At 34.7% G+C, this 24,977-nt stretch overlaps 1 protein-coding gene and 1 long non-coding RNA gene across 2 annotated transcripts in view; one reads left to right on the top strand and one right to left on the bottom strand.

Moving 5' to 3' along the window:
* The window catches only part of LOC138124552 (lutropin-choriogonadotropic hormone receptor-like), a 112,639-nt gene that overhangs the window by 32,965 nt on the left and 54,697 nt on the right, over nucleotides 1–24,977 (bottom strand). Inside the window, exons 4-11 of the mRNA XM_069039631.1 lie at nucleotides 20,348–20,422; nucleotides 14,122–14,199; nucleotides 11,894–11,968; nucleotides 11,378–11,446; nucleotides 10,961–11,029; nucleotides 10,629–10,703; nucleotides 2,607–2,724; nucleotides 2,183–2,518 (exon numbers count right to left, since the gene is read on the bottom strand). Coding sequence (XP_068895732.1) covers nucleotides 2,183–2,518; nucleotides 2,607–2,724; nucleotides 10,629–10,703; nucleotides 10,961–11,029; nucleotides 11,378–11,446; nucleotides 11,894–11,968; nucleotides 14,122–14,199; nucleotides 20,348–20,422 — 895 coding nt within the window. The remainder of the gene's footprint in view (nucleotides 1–2,182; nucleotides 2,519–2,606; nucleotides 2,725–10,628; nucleotides 10,704–10,960; nucleotides 11,030–11,377; nucleotides 11,447–11,893; nucleotides 11,969–14,121; nucleotides 14,200–20,347; nucleotides 20,423–24,977) is intronic.
* LOC138124584 (uncharacterized) lies at nucleotides 17,025–18,583 on the top strand. Its single transcript, XR_011157207.1, has 2 exons — nucleotides 17,025–17,258; nucleotides 17,315–18,583. It is a non-coding gene; the product is annotated as an uncharacterized lncRNA (long non-coding RNA).

Below are 24,977 nucleotides of genomic sequence, written 5' to 3'. Positions count from 1 at the left end.
CTAAACACATGAAGGAAATACATAATCAGTTATATTTTCACTAGTGGAATATTCGCTGGAATTTTCTGTTGCTAGGCTACGAAAGTAAATTTCTGCTATTTTATTGGTTAATATTTGAAAAATAACAGATGAATTGAATAGTCAGTATAATCTAATCTACTGAGATATAGATTTGTCATTAAGAGCAAAGTACGAAATAGTATTTCGATAAATCAATTACATTTTTATTAATAATTCAACACGTTAGCAGCTAATTTTGTTAGTTTGTAATTGTCTCATGAGTTTATAAGAATTCGTTCAACGCCCCAGGAATTACCTTGCGGGAACATCAGCATCAACCATTTTTTATCGTACCGATCTGACGAATGAATGCTTTGTCGTGCAATTACTCGCCCGAGAAAATTTTAATGGCCTCTTGAGCAGTTCCCGCACTCAAAAACCGAAAAGTTTCCGAGAGACCGCTCGTTATCCGTCGACTCGAGGAGCTATAATAAGCGATTATTGCTTATCGGAGGCAAACAAGAACTACACACCAAACACAAACACCGTTGATGACTCGTTAACGATGTGAAAGAAAATCGAGCGACGGAAGCGGAATAAATAAGTGTCTAAGGGAATTTCAAACGGCGAATTTAAATGAAGCCAGATCGTTTTTTGGCCCTCAAATGACTACGATGTCAAATTCCGAGGGTACCGTGTGTGATGAACTAAACTTGAACTGCTCCCGTCTTGTACGAGTTTAGAGGGAAATTTGATGTCGAGACGCGGCTTCTGTTTGCTAAAGCAAAAATAACAAAGTGCCTGTAGCATTAGGCTTTGATGTTTCTTGGCTTTATGTCTTCTCGCGACACATGAGTTAATTTAAATGACTGTACGAGTTTCTCCCAGATGGAGGACGTCACAGTTTCTTACAGTCAGCGTTCCTTTTCAACAAAGAGAACGGAGCCGCCGTTTGAGGGATAGAAGAAAATTGTTTATAGGATTTAAAAAGTACTTTGGCTCGCGGAATGACGTCTCTCAATAATATTTGTTCTTGATTTAACAGATGCTCGAAAGCGATCGGGGCCGATAATAGACTCTAAGAAAATAGAACAAAGGTACTTCTGAATCAGTGCACAGAATAGCAACAGGTACTGAAATGGTTTGAATTACGTAATGGTTTCTCTTCAAGTTCTTTAATTTTAAAAAGACAGCTTTCCTATACCAATCAATATAAGAAACTGAATAGTCTTTTTTGCATGAAAAAGCCAATACAGAAAACGCTTGTAATGTCTAAACTCTAAAGGAATATTTTTTCAAAACTATAAACATGGGAAATGTGCTATTAAAAAAAAGGCCCTGACATTACTGCGCAGGGGCGGAAGGAGAAATGAAAAATAAAAAATTATAGGAAAATATTTCTTGAAAATAATAGTTATTTACAGTAAGAGTGAGGAAGGCAATGCTTTCGTTCACGCGAATTGCGAAGCGAAGCTGAGTGGACGATGGAATTCAAGTGAACTAAAGCGACCTTACTCACGAGTGCTATATTTGTTCTTTTTCGAACCTCCTTAGGAAGTGAATCTGTAACTTTGTATTCAAAGTTTTAAGTAAAAGTGGATCACATTTTTGGACGGATCTGTTGCTATGGAAAAAATAAAATACAAAATAAACAAAGTTCTGTGACGTCAATAAAGTAGTTGTGAGCACGTTGTGGAAATGGATGATGAAGAGTTATATGTTCCTGATGATGTCCTGGAAGAGGCAAGTGCCGCAAGATACTAAATGTTGCCTAAAAAATCAAAATTACGTTATCAGAAAGAATTGGAAAAATTTACGAGTGAATGAAAACCAGTGAGCGAAAGTGAAGAAAGTGAAAGATAAACCTTCACCCACTGGTAACTATGAATACAGACTCACTTTCTAAGGAGGTATCGAACAAATTAATTTGTCCTGATCGAGTTCTTTTGAAAAGATCAACCGGAAAGAAAAAAAATCTATTAATCCACTCTCTTGGCATCTCACTGTAGAAAAATGTTTCTTTCCCTCTTCACTTCTGTTCGAAAACGTGGCCTCTCACGTTCGGCCAATTCCCGTTTTTTTGTTTCGTGTTTGCGGCCAATAAATATCAAGAAAAGCGGAGAAAGCATTTTTTCTGTGTGCACATTATCGACAATAAAAACACCGGCAATAACTTACAAACCTCATGATAATTCCAGCGTATCTCCCCGCAAACGGCGGTGGTAACCGGGAAGCCATTATTCAAATTCATGGTGCTGTTGTGAAAAACTTCGTCTCCGTTCCACTGCTCGTCGGCCTCGCTCGCACCCAGGCTGGTGTTCAGAGGCATCCAACGGAGAAGGGCTGTTAAGGACGGATCATTATTCTCCTGAAGAAGCGTCCTGTTTTTAGCCGAACAAGCTTGACGGAGTTGTTTAACAAAACGGTTGTGTCTCTCGTATTCCCACGGATTGTGGGTGTGGGGGAACTTGAAAGCGCAACAGTGGTAAGGGTAGGTCAGCCAGGCCTCCTTTATAAACTGGAAAATAAGTAGATGATTGATGAGTCGGTGGCGGCGACGTTTTAATTAATTCATTACAGATTCTCCCGGTTAGGTTTACATTTACCTTGAAGTTGTAAACTGACGGAAACACTTTCAGGGATTCGGTCTCTTGGACTTTGAGCACGTCAATCTCTCGGAGGCCTTCGACGGGCAACGACGTAATAGCTGTTCTTGACAAATCGCTGCAAATGGGGAAAATTTATTTAGCTGAGTTAATCAGGGCGGGGGTATTTTTTCTTCAAAGGAATGAAGTGTTTGACAGAGTTGCAGGTGTGCAGATAAGAGTCTTTGATACTGGATTTACGAATGAAAGCTGTTAGACGTGTTAGGTTCCGATGATGGAAAAAGCTCTCCGTTTATTTGTTGTGGCTAAAGTGGGGGATAATCTTTTACGCGGAAGTTATCATTTTGAAGGCGTTTTCCCATCAGACACATTTGACCACATATTTGTTGATATAAATTTAAGCGGGCATAAATATTTCTCATTTTTTTAAATAGATATAATTAGAATCTTACTTATCAATTATTGCTAACGTAATAATTTCCAATACAAGGTGATCAAATAGAAAATTTGTTTTATCGAAACGTTTGTCTTGGTTTGAGTCATACGGATAATTATACGTATATGCACGGTCGTTTTATTGGTTGCCTAAAAATAAAATCAATAATAATAACTGTAGGCCTGTAGTATGGCAAGTAGTCATGAAAAAGATCAGCACAGCTACGAAATGCTGTTTCTAGATTTGTAAATTTTTAAATCGTGTGAAACTCGCTGTTGACCACCTGTTAAAACGTTTGCCGCTGGAGTTTGTCTTCTTCTGCAAGAGTCATCTAGAGCACTGAAGTACACATCGTAAAGATGCGTTACAAATGAATTGTGTTGAACGAATGTTGTTGAAATGTGTTGTCGAAATTATGTTAAAACCCCATTAAGATTATCCTTAACACTCCTTTCCGAGCACAACTTTTAATTTCTAACTAAGGTAACCGGTTGAAAGCTTTACCTTTTCATCTAGGCAATTAAGAGAAGTGAAACCTATATCTGACTACTTTAAGAGAATTTCGAACTAGTCTATGAATTTCTTCGTAGCAAATTACGTCCTTGCCGGCTACCATTACGTTGCTAGTTAATTTCATCAAGTCCTATTAGTTTAATACTAATTTCAGGTAGCATGGGAAAATTAATCGTCGAGGAAACATTAAAGGAGCAAAAAATATTTGTGTAACTTCAAAGAAATACCTAATAAGATTTCACTTCGGTTGGCTGAAAAAAAACGCAGTCAGAGCTTCCGAGCTTAATTAGCTTTTACGTAAACGTTTCGCCGGCAAAAATTTTCGTCAAGATAAAAGTGTACAAAGTAAAAACTACATTCTACGAGCTCGCTTAAATTTCAGGATTTAGTCTAGTTTAATTAATTAGTTCACACCTCAAAGGATTAGTTGCTGGGAACAAACAATACACGAGATAGGGTGAGCCCACACTTGTGCATAAATTATGCGAAAAATAATCTGACGTGGTCGTTAAGTGTCCCATTTATAAATAGTTGAACAAAAAGATACGTTCTAAAATAATTATCTTTCCTAACATTTTATGGCAAGAACCACTTGATTACTTTCGTTAATGTTACTTAATGACTAGCAGTTTTTTCAGGGTTATATAAAACCTCAAATTTAGTTAGGTGGGAAGAGTTGACGGTGAAATCATTAAAGGAAATATCTTATTACGCACTTCGACTGTCGCATCGAATGTAATGAATGGTAATGAGCTCTCTCCGGAATGAGATCATTAAACCTAAATAATCCCAAGAGCAGTATTTGGGACGTGGCGAGACTTTAAAAGTAAATACGAAGCTGGGATAAACATTTTTAATCAGTTTTAGCCCAATAGGTGATTATTTGGGATTATAAAACGCTGCAATACTGGAAAAAATATGTACATAAAAGTTAAGCTTTAACTTTGGCTTTTGATTAAATAAACAGTATGGCGCCACTCTACGTCAAGAAAAAAAATCTTCGCTCCTGCATCAACTAAAAATGAACATTTCACGAATAAATCTGAATATATTATTTTTTTTTAATATACAGTGAGCGCCAAAAGTTTGAAACAATGAAAATATTTTATTTCTTCTTGAGTTTTGGAAAATGAATTGGACAGGTAATTTATTTTTGAAAGAAATATCTTTTGTGTACATTAATTATACAGGGCAAGTCATATAAGGCTTATTTCTGAATTTATTTTGTACGCAACCAAAGATACTAATGACGCTGACCACTTGATACCGAGATTTAAGTTAGAAATCAACGTGGGTATGTAATTTGGCTAAAAATGTCAAAATGACGTTATCCTGTTCTGATTAATAAAATCAAATATTAAATTCATCAACTGTACTTACCTACGTTGATTACTAAATTAAATCACATTATAAACGGGATCAAGTGGTCGGCGTCATTAGTATTTTTGGTTGCGTACAAAATAAATTCAGAAATAAGCCTTATGTGACTTGCCCTGTATATATTATTTTGTCCGTTTTTGTGCAATGACGTCATCAGTGTCATCACAATTCTTTTAAATGGCAAATCTCAATTTTTTTGCTGATTTCGATGGACAATTTAATTCTGATTTATGTCGATGTACAATGTATGACCCTTGACCTGATGGTTCCTGAAATGTGAATTGTGAAAAGGTAAAACAGGGTGGCAGTGAAATTCTAACTTTACACAAAATGCATCGAGTGTTAATTTAAATTTATCCTCAAGGTGGCGTTGAAGAGTCGATTGTGAATGCACTAAGGATTACGGATCATGGCTCAGGTGTTTAAATCTAATATCACTTTTAGCGTTGTTTGTGTTTTTACTATGCAGATTGAAGAGTGGTGCGTTCACAGTCTACTCTTCAACGCCAACTTTGAGGATAAATATAAAGAAACACCCGATATATAATACCGGGTGTCCCAACGTTCTGGCAAAGTAGATTTACTAAGTTAATATCAGTTCTTTGAAAAATGTTATTATTTCATCTTATACACACAAGTTAAGAGCACGGTTTAAAAATATTTTAGATTGTACAGGGTGTTTGGTGTATCGGTGGCAACAAACTTATATTTTTTTAAATGGAACACTCAGTATTTTTTTGCGTTTTTGGAAAGCTCTCGTCAAAACAAAGAGGAACATACTACATTTGATGGGTCTAACTTCTACTGTTAGTAAACTATTCGCTCTTTTGTGTCCGGACAAACCAAACTTTGATATACCGTTGGATAGCTCTTTCAATGAGCGTTCAAAAGATATAAGGTGTTTGGCATCTAAAATAAATAGTTTATTCACAAATTTGGATAACTTGTTTATTGTGGTTTTTTTTTTTGGAAAGTGTACAACCGCCGCTGTTCTTTTTATTTCTTTTTTTTTAAGTTAATTAAAGGTTAAATTTATTCTCTTTTGAATTATTTTGTAAATCTATAGTAATATTAAACTCGATGAAATGTATTTTTTTGGTTCAGTTAAATTAAAGAAATTAAAAAAAAATAAAAGAAATTTGTGGATAAACTATTTATTTTAGATGCCAAACACCTTATATCTTTTGAACGCTCATTGAAAGAAACGGTATATCGAAATACAGGCTGTTCCATTTAAAAAAAATGACTAAATAAATAGTTTGCGTTTGAAGCGCCCTCTACGTAATTAAGTAAAAATCTTAATATTTTTGAACAAGGCAATAAAATTGACGATATTTACAATGTTCTAAAAAAACCTAATCTAAATAATTATCATCTGTTATATTTTTTACAAATTTTCAAAGTTTGGTTTGTCCGGACACAAAAGAGCGAATAGTTTACCAACAGTAGAAGTTAGACCCATTAAATGTGATATCTTCCTCTTTGTTTTGACGAGAGCTTTCCAAAAACGCAAAAAATACTGGGTGTTCCATTTAAAAAAATATAAGTTTGTGTTGCCACCGATACACCAAACACCCTGTATAATCTAAAATATTTTTAAACCGTGCTCATAACTTGTATGAATAAGATGAGATAATAACATTTTTCAAAGAACTTATATTAACTTAGTAAATCTACTTTGCCAAACCGTTGGGACACCCGGTATAGTCTTTCAAAATCTGAAAAAAAATTCTAAGTTGCCATTTAAAAAATCTGGCAATGATGCCAATTCGCGGAAACGGAAATGAGCGGAAGAAATTAAATGATAAGAAAATGTTTTTTCTCTATAGCAGATGTTAAAAAGTGTGCTTTTATTTATGAAAATCAAAAGGTCAAGTAGCATTTTGACCGCAAGGCTGGATAAAGTGATTTTTTTTTTATTACACTAACGCTCATACTAACGAGATTTGAAAACTTGACACGATTAGTAATGATTTAAAAAATGTTTTAATAATAAAATACAAATGCTATAGAAAAAATAGAATATTATACACGACGGTAAAATTTAATTATCTTCTCGAGCGTCTCAATTAACGTCTCGACGCTAAAAAACGCTCTAGAAGATAAATACGATTTTTTCTAATTTGCTGTTTTAACAAAGCTGTTAACGCATTCGTTTTGAATGCGTTAATAAGCTATTAACACATTCGAAATCTATTTTTAGTTCGTAACACACATTGCCGGCAGCAAATTGACTCTGGTGTTCTCTGCTATTTGCCGCATTTCTGGATAATTCATCTTTAATTGCAATTTCACTTGCGAAAAATGACAATTATGTTTAGTCTAGATTCAAATTTAGAATTTTACTTTAAATGTTAACCATGAAATAAATGTGTCACCATGTCACCAACTGTCACAAAATTCCCTAAATTACCAAAATTGATTTTATTTGTAAAAAAAACATGCATTTATTATGCAAATTAGAAAAAATAGCATAAAAAATTCGTTTTATAAAACTTAAGAGCATTCGTGATTTAGAGGCACTCCTGCTTGCAGCAGTCGTGCTGCAAATCTGAGTCGTGTCTTAATATAAGTTTTATAAAACTCATGTTTTAATATACTATTATCGTCTTGTATAATAAATAACTATTTTCTATTCCCATCGGATAATACTGTAATTATTAAAGTGTTTTTAATTTGATAACAGGATTCATTACTCACGGCCCGTTGAATAACTGCAAATATTATGGCAACTAGTTTATGAAGTCCAATCGCACATTTTAATGCAATGGTATCAAGTATTCAAACTAATAATTTTAAAACGTCAGTTTCAGTTTGTCTAATAATGGCACTTATTTATCAATTTCTAGTCTAGAAAAAGTATAGTATTCTCTTCGCGGATAATGGATAATAATCCAAGCGAGAAATTCGCTCGGATGAATTACGCCACTTGCCTGCGGCTCGTGACACAAAATCATCCTGAGGACCAATAGCCATCATTATCCCCTCATTGAAAAATTATTATAACTTTAATATTTATTGGTTAAAATGTGTCCGATTTGTTACAATAAATCCATTTTTATTTTAGTACTTTTGTATAAAAAGGCTCCAAATGACCAAATGATTACTTAATTTAAGTATTAATTATTTAAAATATCCATTAGTGATAGAGCGAATTTAATGTACTTAATTTGTTAGAATATGCAACGCGAATAACATGCAACGAAATGAATTAATGTCGTCCTTTTAACGACGGCGATGTGTACGTGGAGATAAAAAGACAACTCCAAATTATAATAAAATTTATTCTGGGGTCTTTTGTGTGGAAACTAATCAAAAGAGAAAATTTCCATCCTTTCTCTAACGCACCGGCCGCATAACAATGGTATTCATTATAATTGTAATGGTAATAATTCCTTTGTAAAATGTCGAAGGTCAAACTAGATTACCCCGTTGCCGTTTGTTGGGTTTCGTCACTTTAAAATTCTCAGCTGCTGCAAATATTAATTGTAATTGGACAGAGTTATTACCCCATTGACCCAGTCTCCGGGGGCTGTAATCTTGTTAGAGCTGTGAAGGAAGCTGCTTCAAGTGTCTGTTTTATCTTCATAAAGGGAGAGAACCAGTTATAAATAAGAACGTTAAATAAAATCCGTAAAAAATGAGGAGTTGTAGACGTACTTAACACAGAAAATGTATGTTCGACTTACACTTATAGATAAGTTGATTTTTGTTAAATTTGTAGAGTGTAGATGTTGAGATAAACGGTCACCATCGCATTTCAGGTGGTGTCTCCGATTGTGTTATCTAAATGGTCGTTTATGGCTAAAGGGTCTGATTGCGTATAATTAAGATAATCACAAGAAACATGGACCCCAATAATCGATAGTCATTTACGTACAAAGCGATTGTTTCCCTCTTGTTGTTTTCACACATGAGATAAAGCAAAATTATGGCTTTTTTTAAATAAAATGACTTGGTTTCATCGTTCGTTCTGCCACAAGCAGATATAGTTCAATAACTCAGCGTTTTTGTTATTTATCTTTTTTCTTCTGTATCACTTCCAACGCAGCTGGATATAATCCTTAATGATACGAGTACTTTGATACAATATTTTTTTAATTTAGCGTCAGTTGGTCAGTCATGTACAGTCATTAAGAAAGAGAACACCCATTAACAAATATGGTAGGATAGGATATTCCAAGAGTTTTAAATATTGAAAATGACCATTACCAAAATGAATTGTTGAAAAATGTTGGAATCTAAGACAGTCTCTATCTTATAGAGGAGTGCCCGATCCTTGCCGACTAATGCACAACAAATAAATTTAGGAGGCTAGAAACTATTGAAAATTGTAATTTCGGTTGCATATAATGAAATTTTCATATATTATACAACTAGAGCATTGAAAATTCTCGATTATACGAGACGTGTTGCCTGGAAACACCACGAGATCGTAGATCGAGTGGTGTTTCCGGCAACACGTCGAGTAATCGAGAATTTTCCATCCTCGAGTTGTATACGGGTAGACTATATCATGAATAAAATAAATAAATAAATAAATAAATAAACAGGTTCCCAAAACCGACTGGGCGCATTCAGTAGCAGAGCGATTTAATGTGACGTTAATGTGACGGTTAGCGCAAAAAATTTTGTAAGTTAAGGCGGCGAGCGAAAATACAAAGGTTGGTATATTCGAATATACAAAGGTTCGTATATTCGAAATCGCCCTGGTTACTACAATAACCGCTGTAATACATGGTAACTAAAGAAAATCAAAGATTCTTATTGGTTTATAAAGTAATGAATGATATAGTCATCGGAAGTCTCTCGTGAATAATCCTGTATATGTTTTCCCATTGTATTTCTTTCGTCGATCTTCCCAGCGTCAGCCATTAGACCGCCAGTCCATTAGGATTATAGTAATGATATGGTCAATAACGTCCACTTGTTCGCTACTAGTTTAGCTGACTAAAGCAAGGTTAACTTCATACTAGTGGATGTAAGTTCTATCCAAACTCTACGGTTCTTAGCAGGTCCATGCCCGAACTGTTGGTATGCAGCTCCCTCGTCGGGACATAACTCCAGTTTTCACCGAAAACGGGAATAGGGAGCACTGGTATTTTCACTAGGGCTATCTGTGTTGGACATGTCCGATCCAGCAGATGCTGGACACCAGGTGGTCCCTGTAGGAGAGCTAATTTCTTTCGCTGTTCCCAAGGACACCTTGCTGTCTCCAGTAGCAAGGGGCGCCACTTCCTTCAGACCGAAGTGTGACATAGCTTCTTATTATTGAAGTGAAAACTTCTTTAGGCACACCAAATACTTTTTATTCCTGGGCAGTGAATTAGTTTCATGCGACACGGTAAAATCGTTCGCATCACACTAAAATCGTTAGCAGCAAGCTAAAATCTCAGGAGTCGAGTTTAGCGAAGCGAGCGAGAAACAGTCAACTGTGCGTTACTTGTTACATCAAAATTTTCATTGTTCATTGTGTTTTCATTGTATTGCTAAATTTAAGTGACCTCAGTGCAGAGCTGCAGGAGTCGCCATATATAAAAACGATAAAGACACGACAAATATTGTCGTGCGTTCGTACGGTCTTAAGCACAAACTTTTTTTTTTATTTTTAACGTCATAAAGTACATACAAATGGAAATATGGAATGTAGATTTTGTTGATTCATGGTAGTCAAAATTTCAACAGGGACTTACATATGACGTAAACTCTGGAGTCCATGGAAGGCCCTTACGTGCAGATTCGTTAGGCGGAAATTTCCTTTCAAGCTCCTGAAATAGCCAACAATATAGGAATTGCAGAGACATACAATTGTAATTGTTCTGTACTGCATCGATTTGTTACAAGCGCAACTTGAAAGAAAAATATTCAAACCAGTTAAAATTGTTTTCACAAACTTCCCAATGTGATCAGGAAAATGCGTAGCCTGATTGTTAAATCAATCACGGTATTGTTTTGCAATGTATCTAAAGGGGCCATTCGCGCATTTTATCTCAAGAATAACACAATAAAATCCAACTTTACTCACAAATTAGCGATTTCCGAGCCGTCAAACGCCGCCTCCTCCACCACTTGTAAATCATTGAAGTTTAACAATCTGAAAATCGAGACCGACCATTAAGTAATTACGAATCTAAACCCATCACAAACAGCATTTGATTTATGATGTAAGACATTTACTTTCGTTTTGGAATTAGCGGAAATGTATAATTAAATGTATTGTCTTATCGTGTATCAAATCGTTTGTTCCGGATCGTTTTGGTGTTTGAAACAATTCATTTTGACAATTCACATTCAAAGCGTTAAAGATTTTCAAGCGGTCATTAAAAATGGTGGATGCGCCGGGTCATTCCGTGCAAATGGGTTTTTTATTATCCTCGTGATGTGATTTTTGCCTTCATATTTTTTTCAAAACTTTTTTTGTGCGCGTTGCGTGACAACTTACAGTTGCTCCGCCTTGACTCTGCTGACTTGCCGAGTGGTGATCCTCTGTATGCGGTTGTTCTCCAGATCGCTGCAATAAAACAAATAATGATCAAACGGCAATAAAGGACCTTTACGAGATGCCGTTTGCCGTCCGTGATCTATTGAAATAGTGGCTGTCGAAGACGTGGCGGATACATTTTTAACAAGATCGTGTGTCAACAGGGATGTGACACCGTTTACCCTCAGGAAATAACCCACGAGTCGACCTCATACATTAATAAATTACAATATTTTCTCACTAAAGTTACGCTGGCAGATTTATGGGACCGCGGACTCGCCATTTTCCACCTTTATTTGCTTAATTGATTTTTGCTCTTCATTATTCAGGCACGTGCCATATGCTCAAAATCATTTCATTCTATTTAAATTGATAGATTTTGCATATATTTACATTAGAAATTTGATTGGATTCGGGACTCGGACCGATCGATCCACGTTCCATTTAATCCGATTGTTTTTTTCAGGGGAGACTTACATCATGTGCAACACTGAAGAAGTGTTGAGGCCGTTGAGGTTTGGCATCTCTTCCAGTCCCGTGTTGACAATTCGCCTGAAAAAACAATTTTTTCTAGTAACGATAGCAGTCCATTAGTGCTTAAATTTACAGAATATATCGGGTATTTTTTTTAAATTTCACCTCGTAATAGGCGTTGAAGAGTCAATTGTGAACGCACTACACCTAATGCAAAAAGTGTCAATTTCCTTTAGGGAATTTAGTTACCACCGAGTTACTGCCAACAAAAACACTAGATGGTCATCGCCAATTTCTGTTGTACTTTAACTACATAGTATTATTCACAAATAATAAGGGAGCATTTTTTCTTCGCTTTCTGTTTATTATTTAATTTACTTTAACTATGGACATGGGTTTTTACCATGAAGTTAGTTCATCGTCATTGATAAGCGACCAAGTGTTTGCGTAAAATAAAAATGGATCGATAAGATACAAAAATATTGTTATATCACTTTAATTATTTACCTCATTTGTATTTCAAGTCAACTAATGACCAAACCACTTGTTTTGAGCGAGGATATATCTGATAATCAATCGAGCATAATAATTTGCTTAGCATTCGCCTAGCAACAAACAAAACAATACCTAGTAAACAAAAAATGATCACACTTGTCAATTTTGTGAAACATAAATAATTATGCTAACACTATACCTAGTTTAGATTATAAATGTTATTTTAATTAAGAAAAAATTAAATAATCAGCCGTATACCCTTCGTGCCAGCTTTTGATCACAGGCAAACATTTTTCGTGATGCAACTTACATTTTGATGGCTAATTTGTTTCAAATTTTAAATCAATTTGAAACGCTTTTTCGTAAAAAAAATCAGATGAAAAAAACGTTTCATTTAACAAGCTCTGCTACATGTTAAAATTAATACGCGCATTTTAGGTACACGTGTATATACCAACTATACAGGCTGTCCCAAAACTGGCGAATCAGATTTAAAGGGCATATTCCTGAGTCGCAATCGAGGTGAAAAACGTAGAGAAAAATATTCAGGGTGCAATATCTTCTTAGTTATTAATTTTTCAAATTGACCAATAGTGTTCGAGCAGTTTTCACCTTTGCGAGTTCTTTCTCTCAGTTACCAAGTAACTTGTAATACGTATCAATCAATTATGTTGCTAAGCAATATAAAGTGTTCGTTGAATTTACCTGAAATTCAAATTAACAGCCACCTTCTGATTGATCAATTTTAATTGTTAATTACAAAAAATCTACTACGACCTGACCTGACCATTTTTTTAACGATATTACTTTCACTTATCACCAACGAAAGCGCACTCTAAATCTGATTCGCGAATTCTGGGACACCTGCATAACCAAGGTATTTCTTTTAACGTCCACTTATATGAAAATTTCAAATAATTTATCGTGAGATACGAGTGGTGCGTTAATTTCTTGGAAAAGTGTAGTTTTCCATTATTTAAATTTTAATAAATAATCAATTTTGACTCCAATGAATTTTATATTAATAATGTCCCAAAGAAATTTGGCCTGAATGCGCTGTCACCGGGTGTGACATGATGATAATATGCAATAAAAATCGTTAATTAAACCATCATTATGTTGTCTTGTGAGGTAATGTTTCATCAACGTTAATTAAAAATGGTTAAAATTTACTAATTTGCCATTGAAATTTTGGAAAATAATTAAATGCGTATCGATAACGCCAACAAGTTTGCTTCCTAATTCTTCTTTAAGCATTCGATAATTAAACTTTTGTAGTACTCGTGTGTGTGATCGACTGCCCTTCTAAAATTTACACCGGAAAAGCAATAATTATCTTGTTGCACTCTGTATAAATTAACATGAGATGCTTCATCTTCTTTTCATCTTTCGTCGCCATATTTATTATTCATTGTGTGCTAGTACCGTGTGACGGTGTCTGGCGGTCTATTTTTTCTTTAGCAAAGTCTCGTTTCTCTCAGCCAGGAGAAGAGTAATTTGCATGTGTATGTTGTGGTTTAGCACATTAGTCCGGGCCTAGTGCGAATAACACGGAGTGGCAAAGACGTATGCTTCCTTAATTAATTCTAATTATTTTGCGGGATATATTGATAGTAATTTCCTCGGAAACTGACAGGGCGGAAACTTATGCAAATTCATGTTAATTATCCTAGTGATTACTGATTATAGAGTAATTTCGCTGCACCTAAATGGGAAAATCGCAATTTAATACTCACAAAATCTTCAAGTGGGGCAAGTGGGCAGTGAACACCTCGGGCTGGATTTTTAACAGTTTTGGGGCCCGGTGGATGTATCTGAAAAAATAGCAAAGAAAATATTTAGATCGGGACAACTAGATGGTGTCGGTTAGAATAACTTTTATATCAAGATTTTTTTTTAATAAAAATAAACGGCACCAACAAAGGAAGACATATGACATGAAGACGAAAATAGTATATAACGGCATTAGGCCGATATGGGTTATATAACAGACGAGGTTGAGATTTTATAATCAACCGAGTCTGTTATATCCATATCGGCCGTATGTTGTTTTATAGTTTTCTTTATACCAAAAATACTTAACATTTAACGATGATTTATTTGTAAGACTGACATTTCTCTTTACTTCAAGAATTAAATTTAGTTGTCATTTGTGCCCTAACCGTAGCAACGGCAGCAAAAATAACGGCCTCGGTCTGATAATTTTGTATAACGGCCTAGACTGTTATAGATGTCATATCAGTCGAGCATTGAGTACTGATAAATCCTAATAACAGTATGGTATAAAGAAAAAATGTTTTCATGATACCATACTGTTAACCTGCTATAACAGTACTCTCTCCTCAATTGATATGTGTGTCATATCAGCCACGGCCGTTATTTATTAACGGTATTCCATATATATTCCGTTGCTATGATATTACGCAATTAAGCCATAGATCACTCGTAAATTGTATTAGTGATGAAAGACAAGCACAATTTACGAATCTTCAAATATTAAATGTTCATGGTGTGAAAAGTACTGAACGCCACCCGGCCGATACGCGAATAAACACTCGGCTGTTGCCTCGAAAAAAGATTTCTGAAAGAATCAAATGCAAACCAGTGATAATGTAAAAATTTAATTATTTGTTCTGATTCGTGAACTATTTATCATTTACCTACTGAAAGCCTAATTATATGATATAATGTGTATAAGCACAAGAATATATTACGTATAATGAAATTACTACTTGATGGAAGACTAAGAAATCATTCTAACTTTAATTAAGAAGACTTTGCTGTAGTGAGAGAAGTTTCGAAAACTTTATAAATGTAAAACTTGTCTACGAAACCGAGGTTTCAAACAAATAAGACAAAGTTTATCGTAATTATAGAAAGCTAAAATTAGCATGCTTTTCTAAATGTAAATAAGTACCTACGTAATTTGTCACTTTAATGAGTAATTTATCAGTTGTATATTTGTTGTTTCTGCGCAGTTAATGTTCCAGATATTCTTTTTTAATGGCTTAACTTACTGTTTTTGGTTGATTTAAATTTCCACTGGAGGAGAATATCCGGATAAGTAGAGGTTAATATGCAAAATTGAATCATTGTATTAAATTTTATTTAAACTCAAATGGAAATTTATCAGTTTGATATGAAGTTATGGTTAAATTGCATTAATTCACTTAAACCTGTTATAATTTTTGTTACGTATACATAAAAGCTCGTCGGATGATAATCCTATAAAGTAAACTAATGTGCTGGCTTCATCCACTGTTAGCTAGTTATTTAAGCGTCGTATTCACAGAGAAACGAGAAGCTAGTTTGCAAAACGAGGTATTATCGCAGCTTCAAACTAGTAAAGTAGGTAGTTGGACCAACTAATCTCATATGCAAGCATGTAAGCTTGATTATTTTTTTTAATAAGAGGAGTCTGGATCAAAACAGCAAAGCATTTTAGTTAACAATTTGGGGCAAGTGAGTTTTAATTTCTGAAATTTTTACGAGAACTTTACAAACTCATAGATTGCGTCTTGAAGAGCTGCACTGACTCCGATTATAAAATTATCTACTAGGGGGTGGTAACTGATATTGTTGAAGCATTGTATTTGCCGTTTGTTAATGATTTGCAAATTATCTGAGTTTGGTAAATCTACTCTTAAGTTGTGTGGAAAAAAGCTTTAGATAAACATATTGCTCAATGATTGCAATAGTGTCACAACTCAAACAATCTTTTTTTGAATGCTCCTAAAGTTGCCGTTCTTACGGAAGCATGGGAGTGAACAGCGACTTCTTCTCTCATCTGGCGATCCAATATTAAGTCTTGAGATATCGCAGTGTTACTGTTGGAAAGAAGACTAGTTTGCCATGCTGGGACTTGTAGTAATTCCAAAGTGGTGTTTTCTTGAGTTGTGGCGGTATTCCAGGTCCCGAGGGAGATCTCTTGTAAAGTATTGCTCAAGCAAATTTTCAGGCGAATAAAGACTTCATTTCTACTTTGCAAAAATGCAAAATGAAAACTTTCTACCTGCAAAGCTATAATTTGCCACAAAACTATCTTTTTCCATCACTAAATTTAAAGAGGACAGTGGGCGTTTGCATCACAATAATTCTAAAATTACCAAATTTGCAGCTTCTGTACCTTCTGGTGGAGTACTTCACAAATTTAAATCATTGTCCTCTTCTATCACTAATAATAGATACTAATGAATTATCTGTTGCACAATTTTGATAATGAGAACTTTAATCAAAAGTTAATTTTTTTATATTGTTTATCATCATAGTGAGAGAAACATGATGCATACTCCAGAAAATGGAAAACAAAAGATTATAATAATAATTAAATTGCAATTCATTGTAGCAGTTAACCACCCACACTTTTTCTTTTCCGGAAAGCAATGTTCGTTTCTTTTTCTTTCAATAAAATGTTCAAATTTATATCTACCTGTCATGTTTGACGATTGGCGCCAGAACAAAAACTTAAATTCAAAAGTCCCGGGAAGCGCGCCTATTAATTTTAGCTGATACCAATCAAACGTCATTTTGACAATTCACATCTATAATCTGTTTCAAAATCAAAAATCCACCACCTGTTGAATTATGTTGGCACAAAAAAGGAAATCCCTAGAATAAGTTTCATTTTTTGGGTTGGCCCACAGACAATTAAACTATAGTAAGACACTTCAATCCCATATAATAATGTTGGAATAGCTTCGACGGTGCTGCTCCGCACGCAGTTGGCCAAAACACTCCGTCGTATTTATTCGTAAAATTTCGATTATTACCGTTGTATTTAAAACAGTCAAAAAATATTTGTCAAATGTGACACTTTTCTGAAAAAAATAAAAATGTACTTATTAAAAATATAAGACTTTCTGTGAATAAAAAGGTAGGAATTAGTGCCATTTATTAAATGAAAGTAATTACAATAGCCAACGTTTTCAGTATTGAGAAATTGTCAATAAGAAAACAATAAAGAAATGAAAAAAATAACATTTTCTACTTTTTGGGCAATTTGTGAATCTGCTACGTAATTTATAAAGGTAAAAACTTAAGTGATGAAACTTCTTAATAAAGTTATACTTTCAGTTTCAATTCAAGACAAAAAGAAACCAAACAATAGTGTGTGCTCCCGGTACCTATTCTTTTAAGGAGCATGACAAGTTAAAATTGAAACTAAAATACACAGTGGGCCGAAAAAAACGGTACAAATTTTGTTCGTTCATATCTTCCTGAGTTATTAAGTTTTTTAAATGATTAATATACCAGTGAAAAACCCAATATTTATAGAAAAGATGAAGGCCTCTTGCTGTGCAGAGATAGTCCTAACTCAAAAGTTGTGCGTCATAACATGAAGACATGCAAAAATTCTGGTTTTGAAGATTACCTATCTCAACCAGATATGGTTCAATCAATATGCCCTCCATTTTTATTAGCTATCATTTGTAATCGTCTTTGTCCGTCCCCAATTGCAGAAGCTACATATTTATCTCTGAGGTAGCTGATTCCAGCATTCCGTTAATTGTTCAGGAGCCTTCAGCTCCAGGTATATGATTGTTTGTGCCGCTCGGTGCGATGTTGAGCAATCACTAGTGAAGACGATTGCAAATGGTAGCTAATAAAAATGGGGAGCATATTGAACCATATCTGTAAAACTTATAATTGAGAGAATTTTTGCATGTCTTCATGTTGTGACGCACAATTTTTGAGTTCTGGACAACAACAACCTTTTCTATAAATATTGAGCTTTTCACTGGTATATTACTCATTAAAAACAGATAATAACTCAGGAAAATATGAGCGTACAAAATTGGTACCGTTTTTATCGACCCACTATGTATATATGTATAACAGAAGAGTTGTGTGTTGTGTTGCCAAAATTTACGATCTAAGTGTATTTTTGAATAAAAGAAGTATTGGAAAGAAATTACGTATCGCCTTAGAACGAAAAATTAATTTTCATGGTTTATTTGTAAAAGCCATTTTCTGGAAATTAAAACAAAATTGTTGGATGCATCAATCAATTTGATCATTTATAAAAAAAAAACTGCAGGACGTAAGAAGAGAATTTAAAAAAAAATCGTCAAAGACATGTTGCTTACGAAGAAAATGGGGATTTTCAGAATATTTAATTTTAGTTTTGGTTCTAGTTTTTAATTTAATTCATTTATTGTTAATTTTTCTTATAATTAATAAAACGTTGTGCATTTTAAAGACATTTTACATTTGAAATTAATATTAAATGAGGACAAAATTATTAATTTAAACAACTCCATCAAGCATGCTTTATAAAATTAGTTCGGCCAACTGCTCGCGCCGCGCTGGAATCGTGTTTCCAAAAATTGGGTAGCAATGCGACGTCTTACTATAGTTTAATTGTCTGTGGGTTGGCCCAACATCCCGCCAAAATTTGACATTGAACTGTTGAGTTTATTTACGTAACACAAAATAATTACTATGTACAAAAAGGTAATAGCTACCGTATCATAACTTTTGAGTGATATAATAAAATCAGAATAAAAAAACACGATGAATTACGACCTAAACAACTGTCAACAGTTTTCTTTCATAACCCCACTTTTTTGACACTTGCAAGCACACTAAAAACAAAAGTTGGCGACGTTGTCGGTTGTACTTTCCAGGTAGAATGCAGTGTTGGTGGATTTTTGATTTTGAAACAGATTATATAACAATTTTACAATAGTGTCTATAAAAGAACGTAACTATATTAAGAGTTCTGTGGAATTTTTGTCGCTCTGTAGCCTATTATGGTACTAAATAGAACAAAGGTTATGTAAGTCCATTAACGACAGGTTTTTAATAAAGACTGTTGCAAGATAAAATGCAATTAGAATATAGAAAAACTGAAGAAAAGCACAAGAAAAATAACTAAGACCTCGAAGTCACAACAGGCGCTAAGATTTAATAATTTGTTAACCGTGGGACTCCACGAACGCCACGTTAGCACCGCGTGGGCGATCTCGGTGGTACTCGGCGGGAACCGACGGCCCACGACGGGAGCAGGACGAAGTACCGTGCGGGAAGCAAGGTGAGATACAAATCTACCAGCAAAGGGTCCACACTTGTATCGAGTCGAGGCGGAACTCCTTGTTTTGAGGCTATTTGTTTCATTAATTTACCGCCCAATCACAAATCCTGCTAACAAATTTGACATTTGACTGTTGACATCTGATTTGACGGCTTTAACGGTTCGACATATCTAGTCCGACACAATAAAATTATAGAGCAGCACAATTCCACAGAACTCGTGATATACATATCTTCTTTTATTTTGTTCGGTATGTTTTTAAGAGTAAGTAGATAAAAAAGCATTTACGGTTCAGGTTGTGTTTGATGCGAAAAGTGCCCAATAAATAAATTCGTCTATTTTAGCTCTTAACTATAGACACAAAAAAGCCTTTTTTTCTCTTGACGAGATTGCGATTTGCGGTGTCGTTTTCACTTAAATAAACACGCTGTCCTTTCGATTAGCACTCCGGCTAAGTTGCCACGCTTCCTACTGTTCCAGGAAAGCCATTTCAAGTTGAGGTCAGTAAAAGCTAATTATCCTAGACGTTCAGTTTGATGTGTCATTAATCAAGACGACAGGAATTGCGATCTCTCCAGTTCAATCTCCAACTGATCCGACTTAAAATCGAGCCCATCATGTGGGAAATTAATGTTACTGTTGGTTGATTCATTTAAGCGTAGCCGAACAACGCTCGTCCTTCGTTTCGAATAAAACAACGATCAAAAGTCGATGGAATCTTGTTGTTTATCGCGGATAAAGTTATAAATCATCAAGGAGACGCAGCGGGTTAGTGCAACGAGGAGGATGTAGAACACGCTCGTTTCACGAGTCCCGAGACGAAATAAAAGATTGCGCCCGTGGGGTCGATTGTTGACACACAAATGGATGGAGAGGCCGTTAAACTTTCTGGAAAATTTTATTATTTCGATGAGCATTATGTTACTTACATCGTCTGGAGTTGCCGTAAATGCTGGAACACGCCGGTCTCGAAGTAGTAAAAGTTTTCCAAATTGAGGAGTGTTCTGTAACAAAAATTCTATTGCAGATTGATGATTTATTTGTAAACGTGTGTCTGGTGGTGTTGAAAAGACGTCTGGAGTTGTCTGACGTGGGAAATGTATTCAAAGGAAACGCTAAGTGGTGTGAGTTGGTATTCAGACGAGCAAGTACAGAATATAACAAGTTACTCTCTATTAATTCAGAATTAATATGCATATGTTAAATTTAATTTTCGTTTAATTATTCAAATATTCAACTGTTCAAGTATTTAAAGAAGTTAGTTAGATGTTCTTGTAGAAACTCACAGAATTCGCTCAATTTGGTAAACCCCTTTCGATCTAAATTTTCAAATACAACCGAGATTTTTCTTATATTATTATAACACATTTAGAGCGCTCTACCCCATACTGCAACTAACGTGTGTTTAAAAAAATGGTTAAATAGCTTCGTGTTAACTTTGTTTCTGTTAACATAATGACATAGCTTCATCAGCTGTCAAACCATAGATGTCATTTATTAGGTAAAAAAAAACAGTTCTTTGGCGAACTAACCAACAAGTTTTATTGCGATGCTATAGATTTTATTTTAAATTAACCATGTACTTTATACACGGTGTCCCAGAACTCGCGCCCCAGAGAAAAAAGGGGAAATCTTCATAAAAGAACAAATAAATAATCCCAATGAAATTTTTTTCTATCTAGAACGGTATTCAAGAAAAGATCAGTTTAATTCGACCAATCAAAGCGTTTTAGGCCATCCAGGTCTATATACCATTCACGATGTTTTGGCATAAGGGGAGGCTATGATTTCATTTTTTAACGTTGGATACATGTTTGATTTCTGTCATCTCTGCTGTCACTAAAGTGCCTGACATGCGGACCTATCAAAATGAACGTAACATGTTGCCGAATTTACCGTAATCATAATTAAGCGACTTTAAGACGTATTGATGGTGTTTGTATTAGACTGCAGAACATATTTTCAGTAAGTTACAATGAAGTCAAGTTCTTTTTGTGTATAAATTGAATCGTAGGTGAGTACAAGATAAATATGTAGCACGGATAGTGAAGAAAGAAACAACGACCCAATTGAAATGGCACAGGGGTTTTGTAAGACCTATTATAACTTCGCGATAGAGTTGTGAATTTATGGCTTGAGTCTATTTTGAAATGTACTCCTGAAATTTGCCAATAATTTTGTAGATATTGTGAAGAATTTATTTCGGAAGATTGGGCAAAATTAATGTGAAATCTTTCATTTGAAAACGTTTTTCCTTTAATAATTTCATTAGGAGAATCTGACTCGGGATTTGATTGGGATTTTGAAGCAGGTAATAATGATTCAGAATTTTCTAATAAAATTATGGAAGTTGAATAGTTTTGTTCTTTTTTGTCATAGACGATGGGTGTGTAAATATTTTGCAGAAAGATTCGAATAAAGTAAGGCTTAATAAGTAGGTACAAGATTTTATACAATCTAGTTCTAGGAATGTTTTGGTTAAAATGAAAAATTCATTGAGAAGTTACTAACTGGTTGGTTAAGACACTGTACCTATAGGTGGGTTATCTAAGTGGTGCATAAATTAACAGGAGCCACTTCGTCTTTCGGTCCCGGTCCCTACTAGGTATTCTGTAGTCTGTTCAAGTCAGTTTCCTGTTTTGTTAAATTGGATTAAAAATGTGTGAGTATTGTTCTATTGCAAATTAGTAAAACTGACAACAATGCACTAGACAATGACGCAGTTTATAACCTCAAACTTAGAAAAACATAACCTAATTCAACCGACAGCTTTACTGCCAACTTAAATGCACTTTTTCCATGGCCTCCCCTTATGCCAAAACATCGTGAATGGCATATATTTCCCGTAATTGTTGCTAGGTTGCATATTTTATTACGTTTTCAATAAACTGACCGGCTATGAAACTTTCGAGAAACGTCAGTGTCAAAATTTCATTCAAATCACTTCAAATCGCTTTAATACCGCAGTCGTGGTCAACCGTGCTCTTTTATCATGTATTCTGCAGCGGATTATGTGGAAATGTTGATAATTTACGGAGAATGTGGAAATGAAGTAAATCCACATGCTCTATTTTCAAGAGCATTTCAGCAACGATTTTATATAAATTTATGGGTTGGTCTATTAGGGAATCGTGTGGTATGTTTTCAATAGAAATTAGTTTACATGTCAGCTAACTTCCCTCTTTAGGTAGGATCTTTTGAATTTGCTGCACGGTAAGCGCCAGACATTCACCCAGAATTTTGAATGGAGAATTTTTGAACGCAGAACTTCCCAATTTGCTTGAAGACATTCCACTTCTTTTTTGTGCTACCGGCTAGTTTCAACACGACAGCGCACTACCACACTTCAGTCGACAAGTTCGAGAAATTTTGGATCAACAGTATCCTCATCGATTGATAAGTTGTGGTGGTCCACGACACTGGCCTGTGCGGTCCTATTGCCTTACTGCTACAGGAGAATAATTCAAAAGTTTCGTTCAGGAAGCTTTTGCCACAATTACTCCTGAAATGGTTACGAATTCTAAACTGAGTCTTTTGCGACTGGCATGGTTATGCCTGCAAATGAATGGTGGCCACTTTGAGCACTTCCTCTGATTGTATTTATTTTTCGTTTCATAATCCCTTTTGGCTTGTGTTATACCTTTTCTTCCTGTTTTGTACGATAAGCTCACGTGCATTAGAATAAACAAAATTGTTTTCAGAACCGCCAGTTGTTGTTTTATTTAAAAAAATTAAAACACATAGATTCATGTGATCGATGGCGAATGTGACATCTTGAATGACATCTGCCTTAACCTAACATGTTGATGTTGACACTTTAGCGGACATGTCATTCTGACATTATTTAATTGAGAAAATTTATAAACTTAGCAACCGATTTTATTCACATTAACACCTCAGAGTTCCCTTTCTGGAATTGGTGGATTTTAGATGTATCACAACTCTCTTATGCAAGCCATTAATTGTTCTTCGTTTGCATTTTTAGAATCGAGATTGTTGTCGGCATTTTTCTGTTTTCTCTGGGGCGCGAGTTCTGGGACACCCTGTATGTATTAAAATTATAAAAGTGAAATTATATATCTGAAACAAATATTAAAGCCTACCAACTAAAGAGACAACAACAACCACAAAGTTTCTGAACTCTCGTTACAAGACGATGAGCATTGAAAATTTCATTATATCTACATCAGTACCTAAGCAAACAACTTACAGTTAAATTCATTTTGCAGACTTGCAATGAATTGAAAATTATTTGTTAAGTTTTCATTAAGGTTAATATGACGACGGTTCACAATGTACTTATTGTCGTAGAACGCGTTCACTGTCAAATTGACTGACAGTACCAGATATGCAATTTGATAGATGCTTTTTTACTGTTTGTTAAGTAAAGTTTGTTTTTGTTTGAGTGGATAAAGTGAAGATATTTCGATCTTTCGATAAAAACACTTCGATTTAGGTCACCAATAAAATAGATATTATTGAGTTTAGAATGGTATACTCCGTCCAGCGAGAGATTGGGAGATTTTTAATTGTATTAATTTTAATTAATTTCAGGGCAAAAAATGTTACTGCTTGAAGGTAAATAAATAAATTAATTAATAATTTAAGCTAGGTAGTACTTTCTCTGCGTAGAATTTAATGATTTTTATGTCAATCAATCTCTACTGGACAAACTATACACTCCGCCTATCTGTTAGAGACCAGCTAATCACGCAGATTCCCAACATTATACCTATCGGTTGTCCCAAAAGTACCGCATTTCCTTGAAGATACGTCTTGTAGGGATGTGGTAGAGTGAAGAAAAGATATTTAAAAAAAATCCTGGTCTATTTAGGAAATATACGCAATTTGAAAATATACAGCGTGTTCCAAAACTATTGCCAAAAAATGTTACACAGCAATTTCCCATATCAATATTAACGCGAAATCGTAACCTAACTTTTTTTTTTATGCGTCTATATGGTTTCACAGAGGTTTAAACATTGTACAGAAGATGTTCTGAGTATGATAAAAGTAAGCAGCAGTAATCACAGCAACCATTTTATTATAGTCTACAGTCATAGTAAGGTAAATTGATGTTGCCTAATGTAAATTAAAAAAAAAAATAAAAATAAAACGGGCGTTTAGAAACCCTGGTAAAAGAAGGAAAACAGTTTTTTTTAAATGGAACATGTCAGTTATATCCATGTGCCCATCTTAAAATATTATGAATACACATACACACATAGAGTGTTTAAATACATGATCTCTTTGTTCCAGCTTTTGCAACACTTTATCTTCTGGAGACATACAAAATAGTAGTTTATTTAACGAGTTCGTGTGTAATTTGGGCTTTTTTTGGCATGAGTGCCAAAAAAAGCCCAAATTACACAAGAACGAGTTGAATACAACGTTTTTTTGTTCGACGAGCCCCCCCAAAGGCTCCAAATCGCTGAAAATCTTTTCAAATTAGCTTGACGTTTTGTTTTGACAAGTTGTCAAATTTATCAAAATCCGTTCACACAGGAGAAAATTCTCAAATTCTGACAGTGTCTGACAGTGTATAAGATTTTTTTTATC

This window comes from Tenebrio molitor, chromosome 2 (assembly GCF_963966145.1).
Source record: "Tenebrio molitor chromosome 2, icTenMoli1.1, whole genome shotgun sequence".
NCBI lineage: Eukaryota > Metazoa > Arthropoda > Insecta > Coleoptera > Tenebrionidae > Tenebrio > Tenebrio molitor.
This window is presented reverse-complemented; position numbering and strand designations above follow the sequence as displayed.